Source organism: Macrobrachium rosenbergii, chromosome 41 (assembly GCF_040412425.1).
Source record: "Macrobrachium rosenbergii isolate ZJJX-2024 chromosome 41, ASM4041242v1, whole genome shotgun sequence".
Lineage (NCBI taxonomy): Eukaryota > Metazoa > Arthropoda > Malacostraca > Decapoda > Palaemonidae > Macrobrachium > Macrobrachium rosenbergii.
The window spans coordinates 37,723,171-37,744,683 of NC_089781.1; the positions used below are offsets into that span (position 1 = coordinate 37,723,171).

Here is a 21,513-nt window from a genome sequence, read left to right on the forward strand (position 1 = left end):
ACGCACAGAAGCCGGAACCGTCGTAAACCGGGGACTGTCTTATATGTAACTACCAGGGAAGTTAGATATTTAAAAACCTATTTTTGGTGGCTGCTGGAGTCTTCACACCCACCCAATTTCCATGATGAAAAGGCATAGAACTGGGGTAAACATCTATCTTGCACAGACCTGGTGTAAGTACAGTAATACCCCGAACTTGCGCAATTCGAATTGTGCGAATTCACAGACACAAACTTTTCATTGGAACCTAACTAATTATTATACATAAGTTTTTCACAGACACGCGAACATTTGTGAATACTGAGAAACCCTGCAAAAGTGTTTTAATTTTTTATGTAATAAATATTAATAATAATAATAATATAACTGTGACTACAAAATTTGTATGTGATATGTATTTTAAACAAATATATTTTTCCCTCATCTTCTGTAAGAAGCTTGAGGGCAAAAGCCGTCAGACATGACACTGTTGCTGATTAGTGGTCAAATGTTTCTTGTAATTCTCTCTCTCTCTCTCTCTCTCTCTCTCTCTCTCTCTCTCTCTCTCTCTCTCTCAGGTTTGGGCTCTTAAGTAAGGACAACTGTTATCTCTCTCTCTCTCTCTCTCTCTTGTTCGTAGTTAGCACAACCTACGTATTACTGTTTCTCTGTATGTCTTTAACTGTACAGTAGATAATTTTAAATTGATCTAATTTTACCTGTACAGTTTACAATCTGTAAATGTGCTGTTCTAAAACATAGAGACATAGTGCATTTCAGAACAAAGAGAAAGAGAGAATAAAGTTGTTAAAAATGAGGTTGATAAGACTTCTAAAAATAGATTGGTGGAATGGGGGAGAGACAAATAGTATACATTATTAATCTTCACATTCTCCTATATTCTTACATTAACCATTTATTTCTTTTTTTTATGGGTAATGTATTAAGCTAACTTTTAAATGAAATTACAGCAACTTTAATTTCACTTAAAAGTTAGTTTAATACTGAATTTCCATCTTTTGATATCTAACATAAGAATAACTTCTCTCTCTCTCTCATGTTACTCTCTGTCTCCATAATAATTCATAAATAATTCAACTTGATATTTCAAGTAAGGACAATATCTCTCTCTCTCTCTCTCCCTCTTGTATTCTCTCAAAAAATTCAACTTGATATTTCAAATAAGGACAATCTCTCTCTCTCTCGTGTTATTCTCTGTCTTCGTAATATTGATAAAAATAATTTCGCTCTCTTAAGTAAGGACAACCCTTGTCTCTCTCTCTTGCTCTGCATCAGGACATAGCGGACAGGCTGCTTCATCTGTGGGGAAGACCCATGTTAGACCTCTTCTCTACAAGGTTCAACAGAAAGCTAGAGGTCTGTTGTTTGGTGCTCCTGGATCTGTTTGCTGTGGCGGAGGACACCCTTCAACATCCTTGGGACAACCTGGAAGTTTACGCCTTCCCTCCGTTCTGCCTGATCTGTCATGTCCTGAACAGAGTAATAAGTTCCAAGAATCTCAGGATGACCATAGTAGCTCCTTTGTGGCCCCAAGCTGAATAGTTCCCGGATCTTCTGTCTCTGCTCTCAGTAGTGCCGAGAGAGATTCCCCCTTGGCACAATCTTCTCTGCCAACCTCATGTAGAGAGGTACCACCAATTGGTAGGGTCCCTGTCTCTTCATGGCTGGAGGTTATCCAATATCTCTTACGAGCGAGAGGTTTTTCTTGCGGAGTAGTGACTCAGATGTCCGGCTACCTCAGGGGATCCTCGTTGGCCTTGTATCAGGGCAAGTGGGCCGTCTACTGTGATTGGTGTCGCTGACGGGGTTTCTCTCCACTTGGAACTTCTCTTCAGCGGATAGTGGACTTCCTAATCTATCTCAGAACAAAGAAAGGCCTTTCTGTTTCTGCTGTCAAGGGCTACAAGGCTGCTTTAGGAATAGTTCTCCTTCTGAAAGACGTGGATATCTCTTCATCCTGGGAAACCTCTATGTTGTTCAAGAGCTTTAAGCAGTCTTGTTCTCCTAGGGAACTCAAGCCTCCTACATGGGACCTAACTCTGGTGCTCGGGTAGTCTCACTCGAGCTCCATTCAAGCCACTGCATCAATCATCAGACAGGGATCTGACTTTGAAAATAGTTTTTTTCCTGGCCTTGTCCTCCTCAAAGAGAATTAGTGAGCTCCATGGTCTAGATTATGATATTAAACACACCAACCCCTGGTGGCTTTCACAGTGTAATGTAATATATATGTAAATCCTTATAGTGAAAGTGCATAACTATGATGAAAGATTAAATTTTGGCACTATACAAAGCAACTGTATTACTAATAATAAACTATGGGAGTCAAATCTAGGGACCAGCTTCTGACTTGACATTTACAAGATCCGATTCTTTTCATAACAAAGAGATGATAATTTTTACTGGTACTTTTACTTTACAAGCTGAAAGCAGTGATACCTTGCCTTTCTTACTGGTACTTTTACTTTACAAGCTGAAAGCAGTGATACCTTGCCTGGCAACTAAGCAGGGCCTGTCCTGTTAAAAGGCTTTTTGGTCACAAAGATATATTCATGTATAACAAGTCTACACATAACTTATATATATTAAAATAGCTAAAACTCTTAATTTAGTAAAAGTCTTGCTGCAATTTCTTCTAATAATACTAGACAATTACCTAACTAATTCTGTTTTCACAGCAGAACTGTCTGCATTATGTATAGAGCAGTTAAGATTTTAAAAACATACCTCAATAGAAATTTTTCATTTCCTCTAGAAGTGCCTTAGAAGCTATTCACAACTGTTATTCTGAAAGCTATCTTGTATGACAAATCAAGTAATAATTCTGTAAATTGTATAAAGCCAGTAAAAATGTGTTCAATTCCCCCTCCTGCAAATACTGATGGACTTCACACGTTTGTTAGTCAATCAAATCTGTTTTTATTAACACCAAATAGAAAAATTAGTGGAACCATTCCTGTTTGTGATTGTTCAACACCTCTAAATTCCACACCGTCTTAATTAATGGCAGGTTTTACTGAATACTGGGTACTATTTTACAAGTTCCCAATAATTAATAGCATCATTTCTGTATTTTGTCTATCTTGTCAGTTTTCTTTAATGTGAATTCTGCTGGAAACGTATATTTGGCTTGGTAACTGTATGATGCAAAAATTATAACTATTGTTTGTGGACTTTTGTTTCTATATCTGTTACAATCTAATTTCTGATGGTAGTTAGTGTGATGTGCTGCCAACTGTCTATCTTTTTTGTAATAATGGCACTGTAGCCAAGCTACAGGGGTCTTCAGAAAGGGAGAGGGGATAAAAGTGTACACCCCTCCAGAGCAACATTCCTTATGTTGTGTTAAAGAAGGTAAAGAAGGTAAGATAAGGTTAGGATTTCTTTAAGAATGTTTGCATTTTAATACTCCCATTAGAAAGTTCATGGCTTTACCTTTATTTTGATACATATATAAATGTACTACTATTGGAAAGAATGCCTCAGCAACAAAATGGCTACCCCCAGTACATAAAGGCTATTTCCAACCTACAACATATTTACTTAGCAATGGGTCAGAATCAAAGCCCATCATAACTAGGGAAGCATCAGCAATTACAGTCATGGAACAAGAGGAATGAATAAAATTTTTCCTTTTATTCTTCCATACTGAGTTTGAAATGCACTGTCACAAAAGAAAAGAAAATATTTAAAGCTGGAACAGAGAACAAAGTATGGTAATAATCATTCACTGAGAACTTATATGTTAGCTATACAATCTTCTTATATTATGAGAATACAACAGTTGAGCTAATGCCAAGAACATCCATTGGGTTCTTTTATCATAAAAATTTTTTGAACATTTCTTAAAGCATATACATTATATTTTACTTTTGTATTACATTGCATTATATTAAAAGTTCTCGGTGTACTTCAGTTAGCTCTCAATCTCTGATGGACAAAAAACCACTGTCAAAGGTAAATCCAAGAACACTGCATCAGGCCTTTGTTAACTGATTTTTCATATACTGAAGCACTTGATTTAGTCCATCTTTTCCTGCTGAGCCTTTCAGATAAAAAGCTTCAAGACTTATTAAGGCTCCACACTGTTTCAATTGCAGTTTTGCTTTCAGAATGCACTCCAGCCCTCCAGAACTCCCTTGTACAGAACTATTTTGATTGCCATCATTTTCAGTACATACACTGTTTTGTGTTTTCTTTGCTTTGGAAAATTTACTGTCTAATTCTTCTACTTCTTCAATTTCTTCATTCTGGTGAGGTGTACTCACCGCTGTTTCACATGCTATCACATGCAGGTTTCCCTGTACTTTCATCACACTGCTTATAGCTACTTTTTGCCTTTTTATACCATCCTGAGATTTTACCTCCTCGTCCTCAGTATCACCTGTATAGGCTCTTTTCAGTGAGACATTATCATCAACTTCCATTCCAACACTTTCCATAGCTTCACTATTTTCACTAACTGTATGAATATCTAGGGTACTTTCCAACTCTGACTCTGCTTTCTCACTTTCTGGAAAATTAAAATAAAATACTTAAGTTTTATGCTGGGATCTTATTTCATGTACATACACTTCTAATTAGAGAAACTAAGGGAATACAGTACAGTATATTATTTTTTATTAAACAGTTTAACAAAACCAGTGAGTTCAACTCTCATTAATTCTCATACAGGTGGTCCAAAGGGTTTACTGTTAGCAGGTATACTTCAATGCAATAGATCTTCTTATTAAAATACAACTCCTTAAAAAACTGATAAACTGAAGATTCTACTAAAATTTCTTCAAGGAGTTTGCTTCCATGATATTCACTGTTGGTTGAAAACTGGACAACCACACGATAATTAAAAAAAACAGAATAAATATTCTTTCATACAACCCATAACCTATAATTTAGGCCATTTCATGTTGACAAAATTCCCTAAAAAACTTTGTTTTCCCCTAAAAAATCAGTAGTTAATGGGTAGCTAACAAGTAGTTCTGCACATGTGTCCACTGGTCAAAAGTATCCAACAGCCAACTGGGTTATCAATATTTCTGCCTATATTCATTGTAATTCTGAGTTCCTGGACAACAACTGCTGCCAATTTTGTGAAGATTCTCCGTGTGATATCCAATGCAAAGGGCATGACCTTGAATCTGAAACCTTTCCTTCCTTATCCAAAAACCTAGAAAGGGGAGGAAGGGAATGGTTATAAGGGAGGAAGGGAATGGTTATAAGGACATGTTACTGTCTCTTTCAGATCAATATAGGCATTCCAAATCCCACATGGAAAGAGTGACAGTTTTTGGACAGCAGCAGTCATCCAGAAATTGCACAATTCTTTTCAGGCCTTGAGGTGCTACTAAAAAAGCATCCAGTGCGACCAATATGCAATAATTACTTGATTTACACACCTGTTCCCATTTCACTTCTTGCCCAAGCCTGCTCACGACCACAACAAACAAAAGAAAGACCTACAAACCGCAAATGAGAGCACTTAAAACCTTCTGCCACCACCACTACCTTGTCACTACACCACATCACCGTTTTCCTAATTCCCATCTTCCGTATATCTTATGGCATCACAACAACAACCACTGCGCCATTCCAAACATAATGAGAGGACTGGCTTTACAAACACCCAATAAAATTAACTGTGTACTTTGTCTACTTTTCTTAAATGTATACAGTAACGACTATTTATCTACTTTCATTTAATGAAAATAACAAATAATGATTTAGTTTATAAAACTGACAGATAATCACACTTATCTCCTCCCTCCCCTCCAACCTCTTCTTATTCTAGTCCCTTCTAATCTCCGTTATTCTCCACTTCTTTACCCTTTATGTAATTTCTATTTTTCCCTGAAACTCCTGCTTTAGTCAATACATCAGCTCTTTGACACTTTCCTTTTATCCATCTCACCTCCTTTATTTCTCCAAGTTCTATTGTTTCTCTTATTGCTGCAATATCAATTTTTAATCTCATACTAATTACTCCTGTACTTGATTTAATTGCAGTGATTAGTGTTTTACTATTAGTTTTAACCAATGCTTCCAATTTTCTCTCTCCTACTATCTCTTCCCATAAATGTTTTAAAAGGGATTTTGACAAAGGAAAAATCTATTTCTGGGTGAAGGCCTGTGTCGCTCAGTGAAATGTCCCTATACAGCACACATTTCTAGGTATAAGTATTGCTAGATATACCAGAGAAAAAGCCAATAGGATGCCAGAGTTACTACCTCTGGATCGATACATCCTTATAGGATGTCGGTATGTCATCTAGGAGCGAGTGGAAGTCACTACCACAGACACTTAACCCAATAGACTCCTCCTCACCAAAACCCTCTGCCTAAGAGGTGCCGACACTGACGGTCCCACCACCGCTACTACTAATTCTACCCACAATGCACCATCCCGAAATAGCACCCAAGCTTTTTGGCTAGATCAGGGTAGGAAATATAGAGAGGGAAGGGTTCACTGAGCGACACAGGCCTTCACACAGAAATAGATTTTCCTTTGTCAAAATCCTTTTCTGGGCTTGTCCTGTGTCGCTGAGTGAAATAGTAGCAGAGAATTGACCAAAGAAGCTTGTAAATTTAAAAAGGATTAATGTATTAAGGATAAAATAAAATTTTTATTTTGAATATGCTTTTTACTAATCCAGAAAAGCAAATATAAAAATAAATTAGTACAAAAGGACTATAACTGACTTAATTAATGCAAATTAATGTGGTTACAATCTTAAGATTAATAAACAAACTAGTAACCATCACCTATAAAACAATATTTAGTGAAAACTTAACAACTAAGGTGATAAAAGCAAAGCCAGGAATGGATTGAGAAGCAACCCAAACCCAGACAACAAGATAGGAAGGACGGGAATACAAGCGAGGCAGGTAGGTGAGAGGTACCAATTGGTAGGGCAAGCAAAATACAAAACAATTACAATTACAATTTACCAATAATAAAATATTATAAAACAATATTAGGCTGACTCTGGGGAAACAATGTTCCCTGCAGCGACAGCAGAAAACTTCAAAGCCTCTAAGGATTTGAGATAATGACGTTTAAAGACTCTAGGGGATTTCCAGCCCGTATATTTTTTAATTTCCTCAAAATTCATGTGTTGGAAATAATTAACTGAGGTGGCTACAGCCCGGATATCATGGACCTGGGGATTGAATCCGGATTAGCTTGTTTAATAAAATAAAGTATTTGTTGCCTAATGCCATTCAAGGAAATGGTTCCACCATTTTCTCTAACAAAAAGTGGACCTGAAGACCTCTGAGAGGTTCTCTCTAGGTAGGCTTTTAATGTGACCACCGGACATAAGGAGGGATCTTCTAGAAGGGGTATTATCTTCCAGGGAGACCACCTAATTAGAGGATCTTCATTCTTAGCTAAAAACATTTGATCTGGAGAGAGTAGAACCTCTCCTGATGGGAGGAAATCCACATGATTCGGCTCTCTAGAAAGGGCTGACAGTTCAGAGATTCTAGCTCCTGAGGCCAGGCTAATTAAAAACAAAGTTTTTCTAAGAAGAGTCGAATAAGGACAAGACTCATTATTTGTGTCTGAGGCTAACTTTAACACATCGTTTAAAAACCAAGAAACCGTTTTAGGACGGGTTGTTGGTCTAAGACGGGCACAAGCTTTAGGAATAGATGAAAAGTATGAGTCCGTCAGATCAATATTAAATCCCCAAAGGAATACTTTCTTTAAGGCAGATTTAGTTGTAGTAATTGTACTAGCTGCCAGACCTTTGTCAAAAAGGGTCTTAAAAAATGAGATCGTAAGATTAGTAGTCATAGTATGAACGTCTGACTCTTTCAGAAAGTTAGCAAGTTTTTTAACTGCTGAATCATACTGGCGAAGAGTAGATTCTCTCTTATCTGATTCCAAAAATAATGTGTTTTGAGGATCAATATTAGCATTTTTCTGGGCCGAAAACTTCATGAAATCCATAAAGTTAGGGCATTCAGCATTCTTGAGGAAGCTGACACAATCTGAGTTTGCACTACTTGGGTTAATATTGGATGAGGAATTTGCAAGGCTCTGAGTTTCAGCTCTAACAGAAGCGGAAACCAATTGCTCTTCGCCAGTTGGGAGCAACTAAAGCTATTTGACCTTTGAATGACCTGAGTTTGTGTAAAACTTTCCACAGAAGATTTACTGGAGGAAAGAGGTAGATATTCTCCCATTTGTTCCAATCTACTGACATTGCGTCTGTAGCATAAGCCCGAGGGTCCAGGTTCGAGCTATGTAACATGTGAGTTTGTGATTTGATTCCGTGGCAAAAGGTCCACCTGAAGCCCGGGAATCTGTTGGAGAATCCAATTGAAGGATTTCTTGTCCAAAGACCATTCCGATTCCAGAGGAGTCGCCCTTGACAGAGAATCTGCAATCACGTTCCTTACTCCTGACAGATGTGTTGCTGACAGGTGCCAATGATTTTTCATTGCTAATGAAAAGATTGCTATCATAACATGATTTATGTGACTTGTCTTGGAACCTCCCCTGTTCAGACAATGAACTGCACTGTCCAGAACTAGCCTGATATGTATGTTCCTGGCCAGACGTAAACGTTTCAGAGTCAAGAAAACTGCCATCGCTTCCAGAATGTTTATGTGGAAGAGACGAAAGTGGCTTGACCAGATTCCTTGAACCTTCTTGTACTGCGAATAGCCCCCAACCAGTCAGAGATGCGTCCGTGTGGATGATCAGGGCTGGAGGGGATATTGTAATGGAATCGATTTGAAAAGACTTTGGCCGTTGTCCAGGGGCGAAGTCTTTTCTTTAAGATTGGAGGTATGAGGGAGACTTTGTCTCTGAATTTGCAATTGGCTCGACTTCACCACACTCGATTTATGTCCTTCAGTTTTGCTTTGAGGAGAAGGTCTGTTACTGACGCAAACTGGAGGAACCCAGGATTCTTTCTCTCGAGTGCGACGAGAGGCTCGTTTGCACTTGAGAAACTGCCTTGTTGCTTTGGCAATCTCTTTGCATTTTGCTGGGGGAACTGAAAGTTTGTGGGTGCTTAAGTCCCACTGAATGCCCAGCCACTGAAATTTGGTTGCCGGGATTAAACGAGATTTCTTTGTGTTTATATGAAAACCCAGATACTCTAGGAACTGAATCACTAACTTTGTCGACTTCTGACATTCGGAGACGCTGGAGGCCCAAATTAGCCAATCGTCCAGATAAGCCACCACCTTGATACCTTGAGATCTCATTTCCTGTACCACAACTTCTCCCAATTTGGTGAAGATCCTGGGCGCTATGTTCAGTCCGAAAGGCATTACCCTGAACGAGTAAGCCTGTCTTCCCAGTCTGAACCCCAGATAAGGGGAGAAGTTTCTTGCTATTGGAACATGATAATAGGCGTCTGTAAGATCTATAGAGGTGGTGACGGCCCCACGGGGAAGTAAGATCCGCACCTGAGAGACGGTCAACATACGGAACCTGTCGCATTGAATGTAAGAATTTAGAGTTGACAGATCTAAAATCACTCTTCTCTTGTCTGAGTCTTTCTTTGGCACGCTGAATAAGCGTCCTTGAAATTTTAAATGTCTGACTTTCTTTATCGCCTTCTTTAAAAGAAGGTCTTCTGTATAGTCTAACAGATCTGATGTTGGAGTCTGATAGAACCTGACAAGTGGAGGGGGTCCCCCTACCCAGCTCCACCCTAGGCCTTTTGAAATGATACTGTGGGCCCATGGACTGAATGTCCAATGGTCCCTGAAGAGGCGTAACCTCCCACCTACCTGGGGATGTTCATTTATTGTAGGACTTGCTGCCTCTAGTTCCTCTTGAATCTCTACCTCGAGATTGGAGTCTGGGGCCAGATCTAGACCTGAAGCTCCCCCTACCTCTATTACCCTTGAACTGACGGTAGCCCTGAAAGTCCGCTGGATCCGAAGATTTTGGTTGGCCCTTGAGGCCTCACTGATCACTGAATTGACCATATCTTCAGGGAATACATTGGTCCCCCAGACAGAGGATTTTATCGGCTTGTTCGGCTCATGACGGATGGTCGCGTCAGCCAGAACAAACTTTCGCAGTTCCTCCTTGCCACAATGAAATCAAACAAATCACTCTGGAATGAGGCCAGTAGTGATTTTGTCAGACCCTGAACAGAGGTTCATCCTTGTAAACAGCAGACGTCAATTCCACCGAGGTGACGGAATTGATAGATCTGCTGAGACGGCACCTAGCCTCATACTCAGCTTTTATCAGAGACTCCGGAAGCCTGGGTAGTTGTTCACTGAAGAGATTCGAAGCACTCGAATCTAGTTTACCCACTGTAAAGGTTTCCGGAGCTCTGGTCCAGCATTCTAAATCTGCTGGGAAGAGCAGAGAAGTAGGCTCCGTCTCACTGCTGCGGCATAGGCTTCTCCTCTGTTCCGGCCTGAAGGGTTAATTCTGCCACTTTAGAGGTGCAAGGAGTCGGGACATCCTCATTTACTGTGAACATCGTAAACCGCCCCTTATGAGGGGTCAATCTAGTGTTCGAACACTCCCAGTCAGATAGATCCAACCCATGCCGACTGCGCTTGGTCCCTAGGAAAGATCACTGTTTCTTTGGGAACCTTATCCTCTCTTACCAAGGCATCTTGGAAAGCCGAGCATACCCGGGAAGGAAAAACAAGATCCGCCGGGAAGAACTCGTAATCTTCCAGAGGGCGGGTGCCACAACCTTCAATGGTTAATTTACCATTAGCGAAAGGGGCATTAAAGGCAAGACGCCAAGGGTTAGAATCCTCATAAGCTGGTAGCTTAGAGGCGTCTGAATGGCATAGGACCGTTGCTGTACCGGACCTGAACTAACCAGTCCGCCAGCGACTCCTCTTGCGTCTTTAACCTGTCCGCCAAGGATTGAACATACTTTCCGACGACTCAAGACTCAAGGCAAGATCGCGAGACATTGCCTCGAACTGAGAAGAGACCTGTTCGGAAAACATTCTCATCATGGACTCCACGAAAGCTTTAGGGTCAAAGTCAGGCTTTTTCGACCTGCTCGACTTTGTTCTCACCCCTTAGAAGAGGGAGAAGCTTTCAAGGGCGGAAGTCGAAGGTTTCGAGTCAATGAAACCTTGGCAGAACTAGGTACAGATGAGGTTTTCAGGGGTTTCGTCAATTTAGGTAATGTCTTCGTCTTCAAAGAGGACTTCACCTTGGGGATCACCGACCCCGAACGGGTCCCCAAGGTGGAGCTCTTAGAGAATCCTTGGAAGGATGAAGTGAGAGATAATGGATTAATTAGTCTACCTGCCTCACTTACATCCCTACCTTCCTCCTCCAGGTCGATGGCCATTGGTTCGACGTCCATGTTGATGTTGGTCACTTCAGCCCTGCCACTTCACGACACAGCTCTTGCTCTTCTGGCGAGACCTGGGTTTCAAGCCTAATCCTGTTGATCAGGGGTTCAGCTACTTCAGGGCTACGGCTGCAGAGGCCCCAGCATTCGGGTAAAGAATGTTGCAGATATCCTCTGCCAGCACATATGACCCTGACCAACATTGCTTAAAAGCCGCCAACCCAGATCTTTAATGTCGCTAGAGACGAAGCTTGACGGGACCGAGGACCTGTTAATTGAATCTCATGTCAATAAAAGGGATTGACAAGGATATTATCTTATATCAAATATAAACACAATTATTTAAACGAACTGTGTTAAATACAATTGAAGGTTAACGTGCAATCATCAACCACATCCAAATAAAGCGCGTAGCACACGCCGCAGCCGTCAGGATGCCAGACGCAGGTGGTCGCCGACCTCGACTGCACAACCGCATGCGATCTGCATGCTACATGGCCACAGGGTTGCTGCAGGTAGGCGTTACAACCAGGCTCCTGGCAATGTACCACCTATAATAAAAATTTATACATGAGCATCTAAAATAGGCGGCGGAACGGCTAAACTAGTAAAACTTAAAGTAAATATTCTGCTTCACACCGAGTTGAAAACTGTGGATACGGGCGGAAGTCTCGATGGAATCCTAAACAGGTGGGCCAGACCTGAGTCGGATCACGCCGAAAGCAATTCGGTGATGCCGAACGTCCACGATAATTTAACTAAATGCACAAAAATCAACAACCAGGGAAGGCTAGTCGCCGCACGCCAAGAGTCGGATAATTCACCAAACTTCGCTCACAGAAATAGAAAAATAATAACAGTAATAAAACTCATATCATTCCGCTCCTCTACAATTCCGCCGATAACAAAGCAACGACGCTCAAGCAAAAGTCCTATTAAGACTAAAGCGAAGCTAAGGATAGCTGCCGGAATGAGTCCGGATGACGGAGCGGTAGAGAAGCAGGAGCAGAAAATAAATCACAATTACTACTAGTAAAATTTATAACAGCTTCTCTCCAGTTCCGCCGTAGCGAACGACAACGACGCTCAAGCTAAAGTTTCTGCTAGAAGCTAAAGCGAAGAACGATAGCCGCCGGAACAGGTCCGGACGGGGAACGGGAAGACACGGAGTGAAAACATGGCGACAACAACAGGTCAGGTGCCTAGGCACCTTCCACGGGCGTGTCATCTCAATCGAAAGGGCAAATGAGCTAAGCTCTAAAATGCCCCAAAGGGAGCCAAGACAAAAAGACTGATATACAGGGGTGAGATATAAGGCGAAAGGATGAACATTGATACTATCACCTAGCCTAACCTCCAGAAGGCACCTCCTGGAAATGTAGGCTAGATTCGCCAAAAAATCGAACGAGAAAGAGCGCTAGCGCCAACATCACTTCCAGGATTGAAGAATCAACTGGTCAGGGAAGAAGGGCCCCGCACTCAAACCCGAACGAAGGCCACCCAAGAAAACCGTGCCATCTCAGGCCCATAGGCCAAGGAGGAAGGAAGACTGGGCCAACATAGCCTACCTTTCCAAGAATCGGCAAGGCCGAACTGGTTAGGTAGGCTAACAACACCACCCAAACAGACTCAAGAACTAATACACACATAATAAATGACATAATGACATATTAAATAAATATGTCTACAAACGGTATATAAAGGAAAGCTAGGCTAGGCCTAACTTTCAACTTCTAAGGTATAAAATAATAGTCGATCGCGTCAGATCGAGCGAAAATTGAAACTATCATTAAAAGAACGTAGTAATTGTAAATTTCTATCGATTGAACGAAAGAAGGCAATCATATAAAAAGCCTGTAGTAAGCCGCCACGAACGAACACGAAATGGCGGCCCTCAGTCGATCAGGCGAAACAATAAACAGGACTAAAATAATCCGTTCGCATACCAAAAACATTCAATTTTGAATACTCAACTTAGAAGAAGATGTGCCTTGATCAGATGATGCCATCAGGAAAGCGAGATAATCCAAATTAGAAATTAAGAATAAAATATTAGCACCACAAAAATCACGAGTGGTTCGTAAAGCGTGCTATAAGCGGATGGTGCATTGTGGGTAGAATTAGTAGTAGCGGTGGTGGGACCGTCAGATCGGCACCTCTTAGGCAGAGGGGTTTTGGTGAGGAGGAGTCTATTGGGTTAAGTGTCTGTGGTAGTGACTTCCACTCGCTCCTAGATGACATACCGACATCCTATAAGGATGTATCGATCCAGAGGTAGTAACTCTGGCATCCTATTGGCTTTTTTCTCTGGTATATCTAGCAATACTTATTCCTAGAAATGTGTGCTGTATAGGGACATTTCACTCAGCGACACAGGACAAGCCCAGAAATACAGGTATACCAATCCTTCTATGGCCTCCCTACACTCAGAGCTTTTGCTTCAATGGTAGATTTTGTTACTCTTCTGGATTTTCTGGTTTCCACCATATGGGACTTCTCCCCTTACCATCTGTCAAGGGTATCACATAACCCAATTGTGTATGACCATCTTCAATATTCCCAAATAAAGCATCTGCATAGGCTTCCCAATAAATCTTTTCTTCCTTTAACTCACTTATCACTGCCACCATAATGTTTGTAGCTTTTCTCACTTTTTAATCAGCTTTTTTATATCTTGAGTTGTTCCTTCTTTAAAAGCTTTACTTAATTCACTAACACCATATGATATTTCTGGCATGGTATGTACCCAATTCAACTATCCTACCACTGATCTATACTCTGTTAACTCCTTTTGCCCTAACACTCTATTGCCTGTAAATCTTCTAACTTCTGATTCTCTTACAGAATTTATATACTGCTACTGATTCTGTTTTTCTTTTGATCTACCATTACTCCTATATACTTGAGACTTTTACTTTCTTGTTCTCCTGCTTGCAACTTCCCTTTCAATTTCCCAACTGTTTCCTTGAAAAATCCTTCAGTTCTGCCATAACAAAAATCATCTAAATGTGTACATAAAATACCATTCAATTTACTGTCTTTCCTCCAAAAGAATATATTAGGTTCTAATCTACTTCTTTCACCTTTAAGCTCCTCCACCACTTTTACCACCTTACAATACCATGCCTTTGCTGCATGCTTGAGCCTATAAACAGTTTTCTTTAATTTCCATAATCCACTCCATCCGTCTTCACTAGGTGGTTTTAAATATACCTCTCTTTGTATTTCATCACCTTGTAAATATGCAGTTTTTAAATCTAATGTATAGCAAGTCCAATCTTTCAGTTTAATTATTGTCAAACAAAATTTTAAAATTTCAGCATTGCATGTAGGAGCATCTTATTCCCATTCAGCCATTTCTTCTTCAAAACCTCTAGCTACCAATCTTGCTTTACATATCCCTTCTACCCCTTTTACCTTTTCAGTTACTATCCATCTTGTAGATACAGCTTTTTGTCAAACATCATTTACCTCCTCATATACATCTTCTCTTCCACTCTGTAGTTCTTTTTCTTCAGCTTCAATTACGCTTTTATTTTCAAATCCAAGTAAAACTTCTTCACCTTCAATTTTTTCTACATGGCTATAATCTCTCAAGTTAATCCATCCCTTGTCACCTGACTGTGAGTCTTGTACATTGTACAAATCGGCCCCAAAATTTGCTTGACCTTTTTCATGTAAGACTTAATATAGTCCATTCTTCTACATGTCCTGTATTTTTGTTTATAGCTCTAACTCTATTTCCTGTTTTGAATTTGGGTATCTCTTCTACTAACACACTTTCCCCTTCATCTTCGTGTTTCCACCGCCAAATCCTCTCTATAGCCTCTTCTCTATCTTCATTCCTTCTCCAGCCCACTATCATCTCTTTTCCTTCCTGCCCATCTATATTCCTTCCTTTGATGCACAGGATTCATCCTTCACAGTACAGTATATGTTTTATCTATTTTAAGTATCTTTTCTTTTTCTGATGGCAGGCTTTGAATCCTAGTAACATGTATTCTAGCTACTTCTCTTAGAGAATCCCCATGTTTAACCACTACCATTTTACCTGATACTCCCACTACCTGAGCAGGTCCTCTCCATTTTCATTTTCTTCTTCTTCGTTTAACGTGCTTTTTCCCATTTTTCATATGGGGTAAGCACGATGCCTTCTTTTGAAGGACTTTGATTTGGCGTTGGGGTAGGCCATAGCCTCCATTTTCATTTTCTCTTACAGAATACCTGATCTCCTACTACTGCTTCTTCAAATTTATGTTCTCTGACGTTTCTGTTTAAAGCAATTCTTATTTTATTACAAGACTCATTTTTGATAAACACTTCTCTGGCTGTATGCACTTCATTCAGTGTATCCTTTACTATACTTTCTTCCATAACTTTCTCTCTTCTGGCAGGACTTGAACTCTCTTCTCCCAATAAATTCGGCACAGAAGGTTTTTCCAAATACTAATTGGTTAGGGGATAAACCACCATTATTCATTAAACAGTTCCTGGCACTCACTACCCATCTTAATGCTACTGACCAAACCACTTCCTCATCATCTTTAGCTTTCTTTGATTATGTCTACCATCTTCTCAGATATTCCATTGCTCCATGGAGATTCAGATGCTGTGGCCATCACTTTAATCCATCTTTCTGCCATCCTCCTTACTTTTTCATTTTTAAATTCTTCCCCACTGTCTGATAATATTTTAGGTGCTCCAAATATTGCAAACCACCCATCAAAAAATGTCTTTATAATAGTTTCTGGTTTTTTGTCCTTTATCCAAAAAGCCTGCCAATACCTCGTTGCCGTATCGACCATTACCAAGAACTGTCTCTCTTCTATCTCTTCCACATCCATTGTGGTAGGCTAAGTCAGCTATCTGAGATTTGGCCCATGGAGGCAACAAACTCCTTGGTGGTTACATTGAATTGGACCTTGCCAAATACTGGGTTAGTGGAAATAAATAGTTATATTTCCAACATCTGCTTCTTAGTAACTGCAAAATTCTTAATCTCTGCCTTCACAAGACTAAAACAGAAAAGAGGTTGCCTCAATGGCTTTTGCTGCCATACTAGCAGGGAGGATGACCATCTCCTTTGGCAGTTGCTAAATGCCTGCTGAAGAAGGGACCAAGCACCATTCCCTAAGGGAAAAAAGCAGCTCTATCCAGAAAAATTCCACTTATTCCACTTCAACCTTTGTTTTCCCTTCATTGATGAGGTATCTGACATCTGGTGAAAGGATACACATTGAGGCATCAGGGGCGGGTATTAGCATCACTGACCCTCCTGGCTTCGGGGGGTTGCAGTCCAAACTGGTCATAATATTAGAACCAGTCAAAACTATGAAAATAGAGATCATACCACCGTGAGTCTTCTGACTCTTAAAAGAATCTAGGCGACAAACTTAATTTCTCTTTAGCCTTGGGTTTTTTATTACCTTGATCCCAGGACTTTAATTTTTTAATCCTTTCACAGGTGGCTTTTGAAGACTTTCTATCCTCTTTTGGAGGGCTTTAAAAAGTTTTGGACATAACCTCAAACTCGTCTTTAAAGCTCTAATGAATTCCCACCAGAAATCCTCAACAATATCTAGTAGTGGTGCTCAGTATTAAGAGCTTCCCCAATACTAAGCATTTCTTGTTCAGAAACTCTTAACGAGCCTCAGACAGAATTTCCTTATCAGAGACCACCATCTTAGGCAAACTGGACCTGGACAGACACATTGTCATTGCCAGGGAAAGGTACAGGAGTCTCATGAAGAACCATAATCCCTGGAAAGGACAGAAACTTCAAGGGGAAAAAAGGTGGGCCCTACTGGGATTCCTTCTCAATGTCAGGTTATTGCATAGGATCCTCCTCAACATCATGTTACTGCATGCGGTGCCTATTCAATCATGGGATCCCCCACATACAAAAACAAAGTCAGTGCCCCTGGGTCTTACAGATTCAGGAGAGAAAAGTTCAGTGGCAATGTCCACTTCGTGTCAAATATTGGGCAACCTATCCCAATGTATGACTCTTGATCTCCATCAGAGAAGTCATACATGATGATCTCCAGTATCTTGGCTTACTGGCCAGGGCATGCAATCTGCTTGGAAACAGAGGGGGGTATACTCTTGGCCAGAGATCTGCCAGGAAGGTGTACTCTACTCCCTCGGAAACCTTGGATTAAATAGCTTGTCTTAATCAAACCTTTCCTTCATATTTCCCTGCCAGGAGCATGTTGCTTATTTTCCTCATGTCCAACAACTATCTGAACTCACCTTTATACCAGCAAGGCTATGTTTATGGCAGACGGTTACGTACTGTCCCACCACAAACAGCGAGTATTCTGTTCCCAGTGAGGAAAGCAACTTTTGTGTCTGGCATATTAGCAGCTCTGTACTGTAGTAAGGAATGACAAAAACCACGAGAAATGGTCAAATACATGCCATATCTATAAGACGAGTGGAACAAGCACCAGTATGAAACGGACTGATACTATTGTTGTTGTAAGTACATGGCTGTGACAACTACGTAAGGGAAACTCAGTGGGTGACATTCTTTTAATGATAACATAATTACTGTATTGATGTCACCCTTTTAAATCAGGATTAAACTAGAGGTCCTAATACCAGGTTCACCTAATTTAATATATTAACAGATAAAGGAGAGCAATCTATATCCTGCCTGCAAAAAAAAAAAAAAAAACCATGAATATCATAAGAAATGGGCTATACACATGTGACCTTGCCATCTGATTATGCAACCAACTCAATGGTTGATATGCATGACTGAGGTATTACAATAAAAATACAGCCTCAGACTGCTCTGGTATTCTATTAACCCTTTAACGCCGACTGGACGTATTTTATGTCGACAAAAATTGTCTGTCGGGTGCCAAGTGGACGTAAAATACGTCAACTACAAAAATTTTTTTTTAAATATTCGCAGAAAAATACTTATAGGCCTCGTTCACGGATCACGCTTTGGTTTTGTTTACAAGTGTGACCCAGCTGCATGTGCTTAATTTCTTTCTTATCCCAAAAGAAAGCATCAGCTAACTCTGCTGAAAATCTCAGAAATTCTTTAGTCACTTTGTAATGTAATTTTTGCACCATTTTCTATTAGCCTTTACATAAAGTTTTATATATGAAAATGTGTGCAAATTCATGTAGAATACAACGAAAAATAACTCATGGTTGAAGCTTTTATAAATTTTGACATATCTTCATATAAATCATGATGTGCCAAAATTTCAACCTTCGGTCAACTTTGACTCGACCGAAATGGTCGAAAAATGCAATTGTAAGCTAAATCTCTTACATTCTAGTAATATCCAATCATTTACCTTCATTATGCAACAAATGAGAAGTCTCTAGCATAATATTTCGATTTATGGTGAATTTTTGAAAAAACTTTTTCCTTAAGTCCGCGTGCGCTAACTCTGCTGAAAATCTCCGAAATTCTTTAGTCATTTTGTCGTAATTTTTGAACCATTTTCTATTAGCCGTTACATAAAGTTTTATGTATGAAAATGTGCACAATTTCATGTAGAATACAACAGAAAAAAATCATCGTTGTAGCTTTTATCAGTTTTGAAATATTTTCATATAAATCACGGTAAATGCCAAAATTTCAACCTTCGATCAACTTTGACTCAACCGAAATGGTAGAAAATTGCAATTTTAAGCTAAAACTCTTACATTCTAGTAATATTCAATCATTTATCTTAATTTTGCAACAAACAAGAAGTCTCTAGCACAATATTTTGATTTATGGTGAATTTTTGAAAAATACTTTTTCCTTACGTCCGCACGCCGCTAACTGCTGAAAATCTCAGAAATTCTTTAGTTACTTTGTTGTAATTTTGAACCATTTTCTATTAGCCGTTACATAAAGTTTTATATATGAAAATGTGTGCAATTTCATGTAGAATACAGCAAAAATAACTCATGGTTGTAGCTTTTATCAGTTTTGAAATATTTTCATATAAATTACAATAAGTGCCAAAATTTCAACCTTCTGTCAACTTTGACTAACCGAAAATGGTTGAAAAATGCAATTGTAAGCTAAAACTCTTACATTCTAGTAATATTCAATCATTTACCTTCATTTTGCAACAAACGGAAAGTCTCTAGCACAATATTTCGATTTATGGTGAATTTTTTAAAAAAACTTTTTCCTTACGTCACAGGTAATAACTCGGCCAACATCTAAAAATTCTTTAGTCACTGTGTGAAATTTTTGCACCATTCTCTATTGGCCGTTACATAAAGTGTTATATATCAAAATGTGCGCAATTTCATGTAGAATACAATAAAAATAACTCAGGGTTGTAGCTTTATCAGTTTTGAAATATTTTCATATAAATCATGATAAATAGAAAAATTCGACCTTCAGTCAACTTTAACTCAACTGAAATAATCGAAAACTGCAATTGTAAGCTAAAACTCTTACATTCTAGTAATATTCAATCATTTACCTTCATTTTGCAACAAACAGGAAGTCTCTAGCACAATATTTCGATTTATGGTGAATTTTTGAAAAAAACTTTTTACGCCTGTACAAGCATTAATTCATGCATCATTTTGTGATAATATTTTCTCTGTGTTGCTTTTGATCGTTTTACAATTTGTTATATACCAAAATCATCGCAATTTAGGGTACAATACAACGAAAAAAAATAACTCATTTGCTTCAACCGTTTTGCTCACTGCGCGATTTGTATACAATTATATATGAAATTTTTTTTGCGCTGTCATATATTCCAATATTTATATATGATAACGATATTTTTTTTTTCATTTCTGATGGTTGCATACTAAACAAAAATGAACTCTTAATCCTAAAAACTAAGCGTGCTGTGATTTTTTGAAAACAACTTTCTTTCCGCTTCAGCGCTAACTCTCAAACCCGCTTTATACGAGACATTTTTGTAAATAAACGCTGGAGTTTAAGGGTTAAAACAAAACAATCTGCAAAATGTTAACCATTTTCAAAATAAATCGACCATCCACACAAGTGCAAACAATAGTAACAAACCTTAAACAGTATGCATTACTGTAAGCCAATTGTTCCTCGAAGGTGAAACAATTTACCAAAACGGTAAATGAATGCAAATTTCAAAGTCAATTTTTCATAACAAAAAACAACATATTTTTAAATTATTCTGAGGCATCTAGTTAATAATCTTGCTAAATCTCTTGTACATTCTTCTCAAAGAATAACTGATTCCTGAAGTACCCCTTTCATACTGTAAAGTCACCACATCGGCGCGAGGATAGTGTTTCGGCGACGCCATTAATTAAGTCTCCGCTGAGCTTGTTTTCTTTGGTGACTTCCCATTTTTTCTTCAAGCTCAATTAGTCACGCCTAAAAACGTGCCAGGTCACGATTTTAATCATTTTTACTTTATGGTATTTATACAAATGTCACACATTGTGTATCACATGTTTCTTCATTCACAGGCATCAAGACTGTATCCATATTGTAGCTCTGTATGTTTTGTATTGTAATTTGTACTGCTCACTGCATATTATTGTTTATTGTTTCGACCTCAGGTCACAGTCAATTCCATTGTCTCTCGCGGGTCGGCGCGCAGTCGGCCGCTATATAAGCTGCCTGGATCTGTAATAAAGCAGCAGTAACTTTTACCTGCTCGTTTCTTTGACACCTTACAGTGGTGACCCCGAGTATCCCCGGAGCCATTAGCGGACTCACACGGTGACTTAGTCTTGGCTCCAGGATTTCTCCAAAACGCCTTAGCGGCCTAAACACGCGCTGTAACCAGCGTTTGAGCGTGCTGACTCGTCGCACCACACCAGCCAGCTGGACGAACACCTCCTTCGACGGCCGGGCAACACAATCGCGGGCCGCCCTCACCGTAAAGCTGCCGCCACGTTTACGCAGGGGAACCCATCGATGTGGCTGCGCAGGGTGGAGAGCCACTTCAGAATCGCGGACCTGACGGACGAAACCTACAGGCCGACATAGTGCAGTGCTCAACGCCCTTCCGAGGACGTGTACAGAAAACTCATCTCGCGAAAGCCAAACACACACCCTCACATACAGCACCACAAAAGTTCCTCCTCGAAGCTTGCTCCTGCCCATCGCCGAAGCGGCCGCCTGCTTATCGACCTTGCCAAAACCCACGCCACAACCTCAATTCAAGAGACGCTTGGGGCATGGTCGTCGATCTCCTGTCACTACCAGACTTGGGTGGCACAAAGAAGCGGCAGG

General features: G+C 39.8%; 1 protein-coding gene across 1 annotated transcript in view; it reads right to left on the bottom strand.

Annotated features, from left to right (window-relative positions):
• Window positions 1-3,836: 3,836 nt before the first annotated feature.
• The window catches only part of LOC136827094 (uncharacterized), a 227,369-nt gene continuing 209,692 nt past the window's right edge, over window positions 3,837-21,513 (bottom strand). The window contains exon 19 of the mRNA XM_067084850.1: window positions 3,837-4,513. Within this exon, the coding sequence (XP_066940951.1) occupies window positions 3,978-4,513 (536 nt within the window). The 3' untranslated portion in view covers window positions 3,837-3,977. The remainder of the gene's footprint in view (window positions 4,514-21,513) is intronic.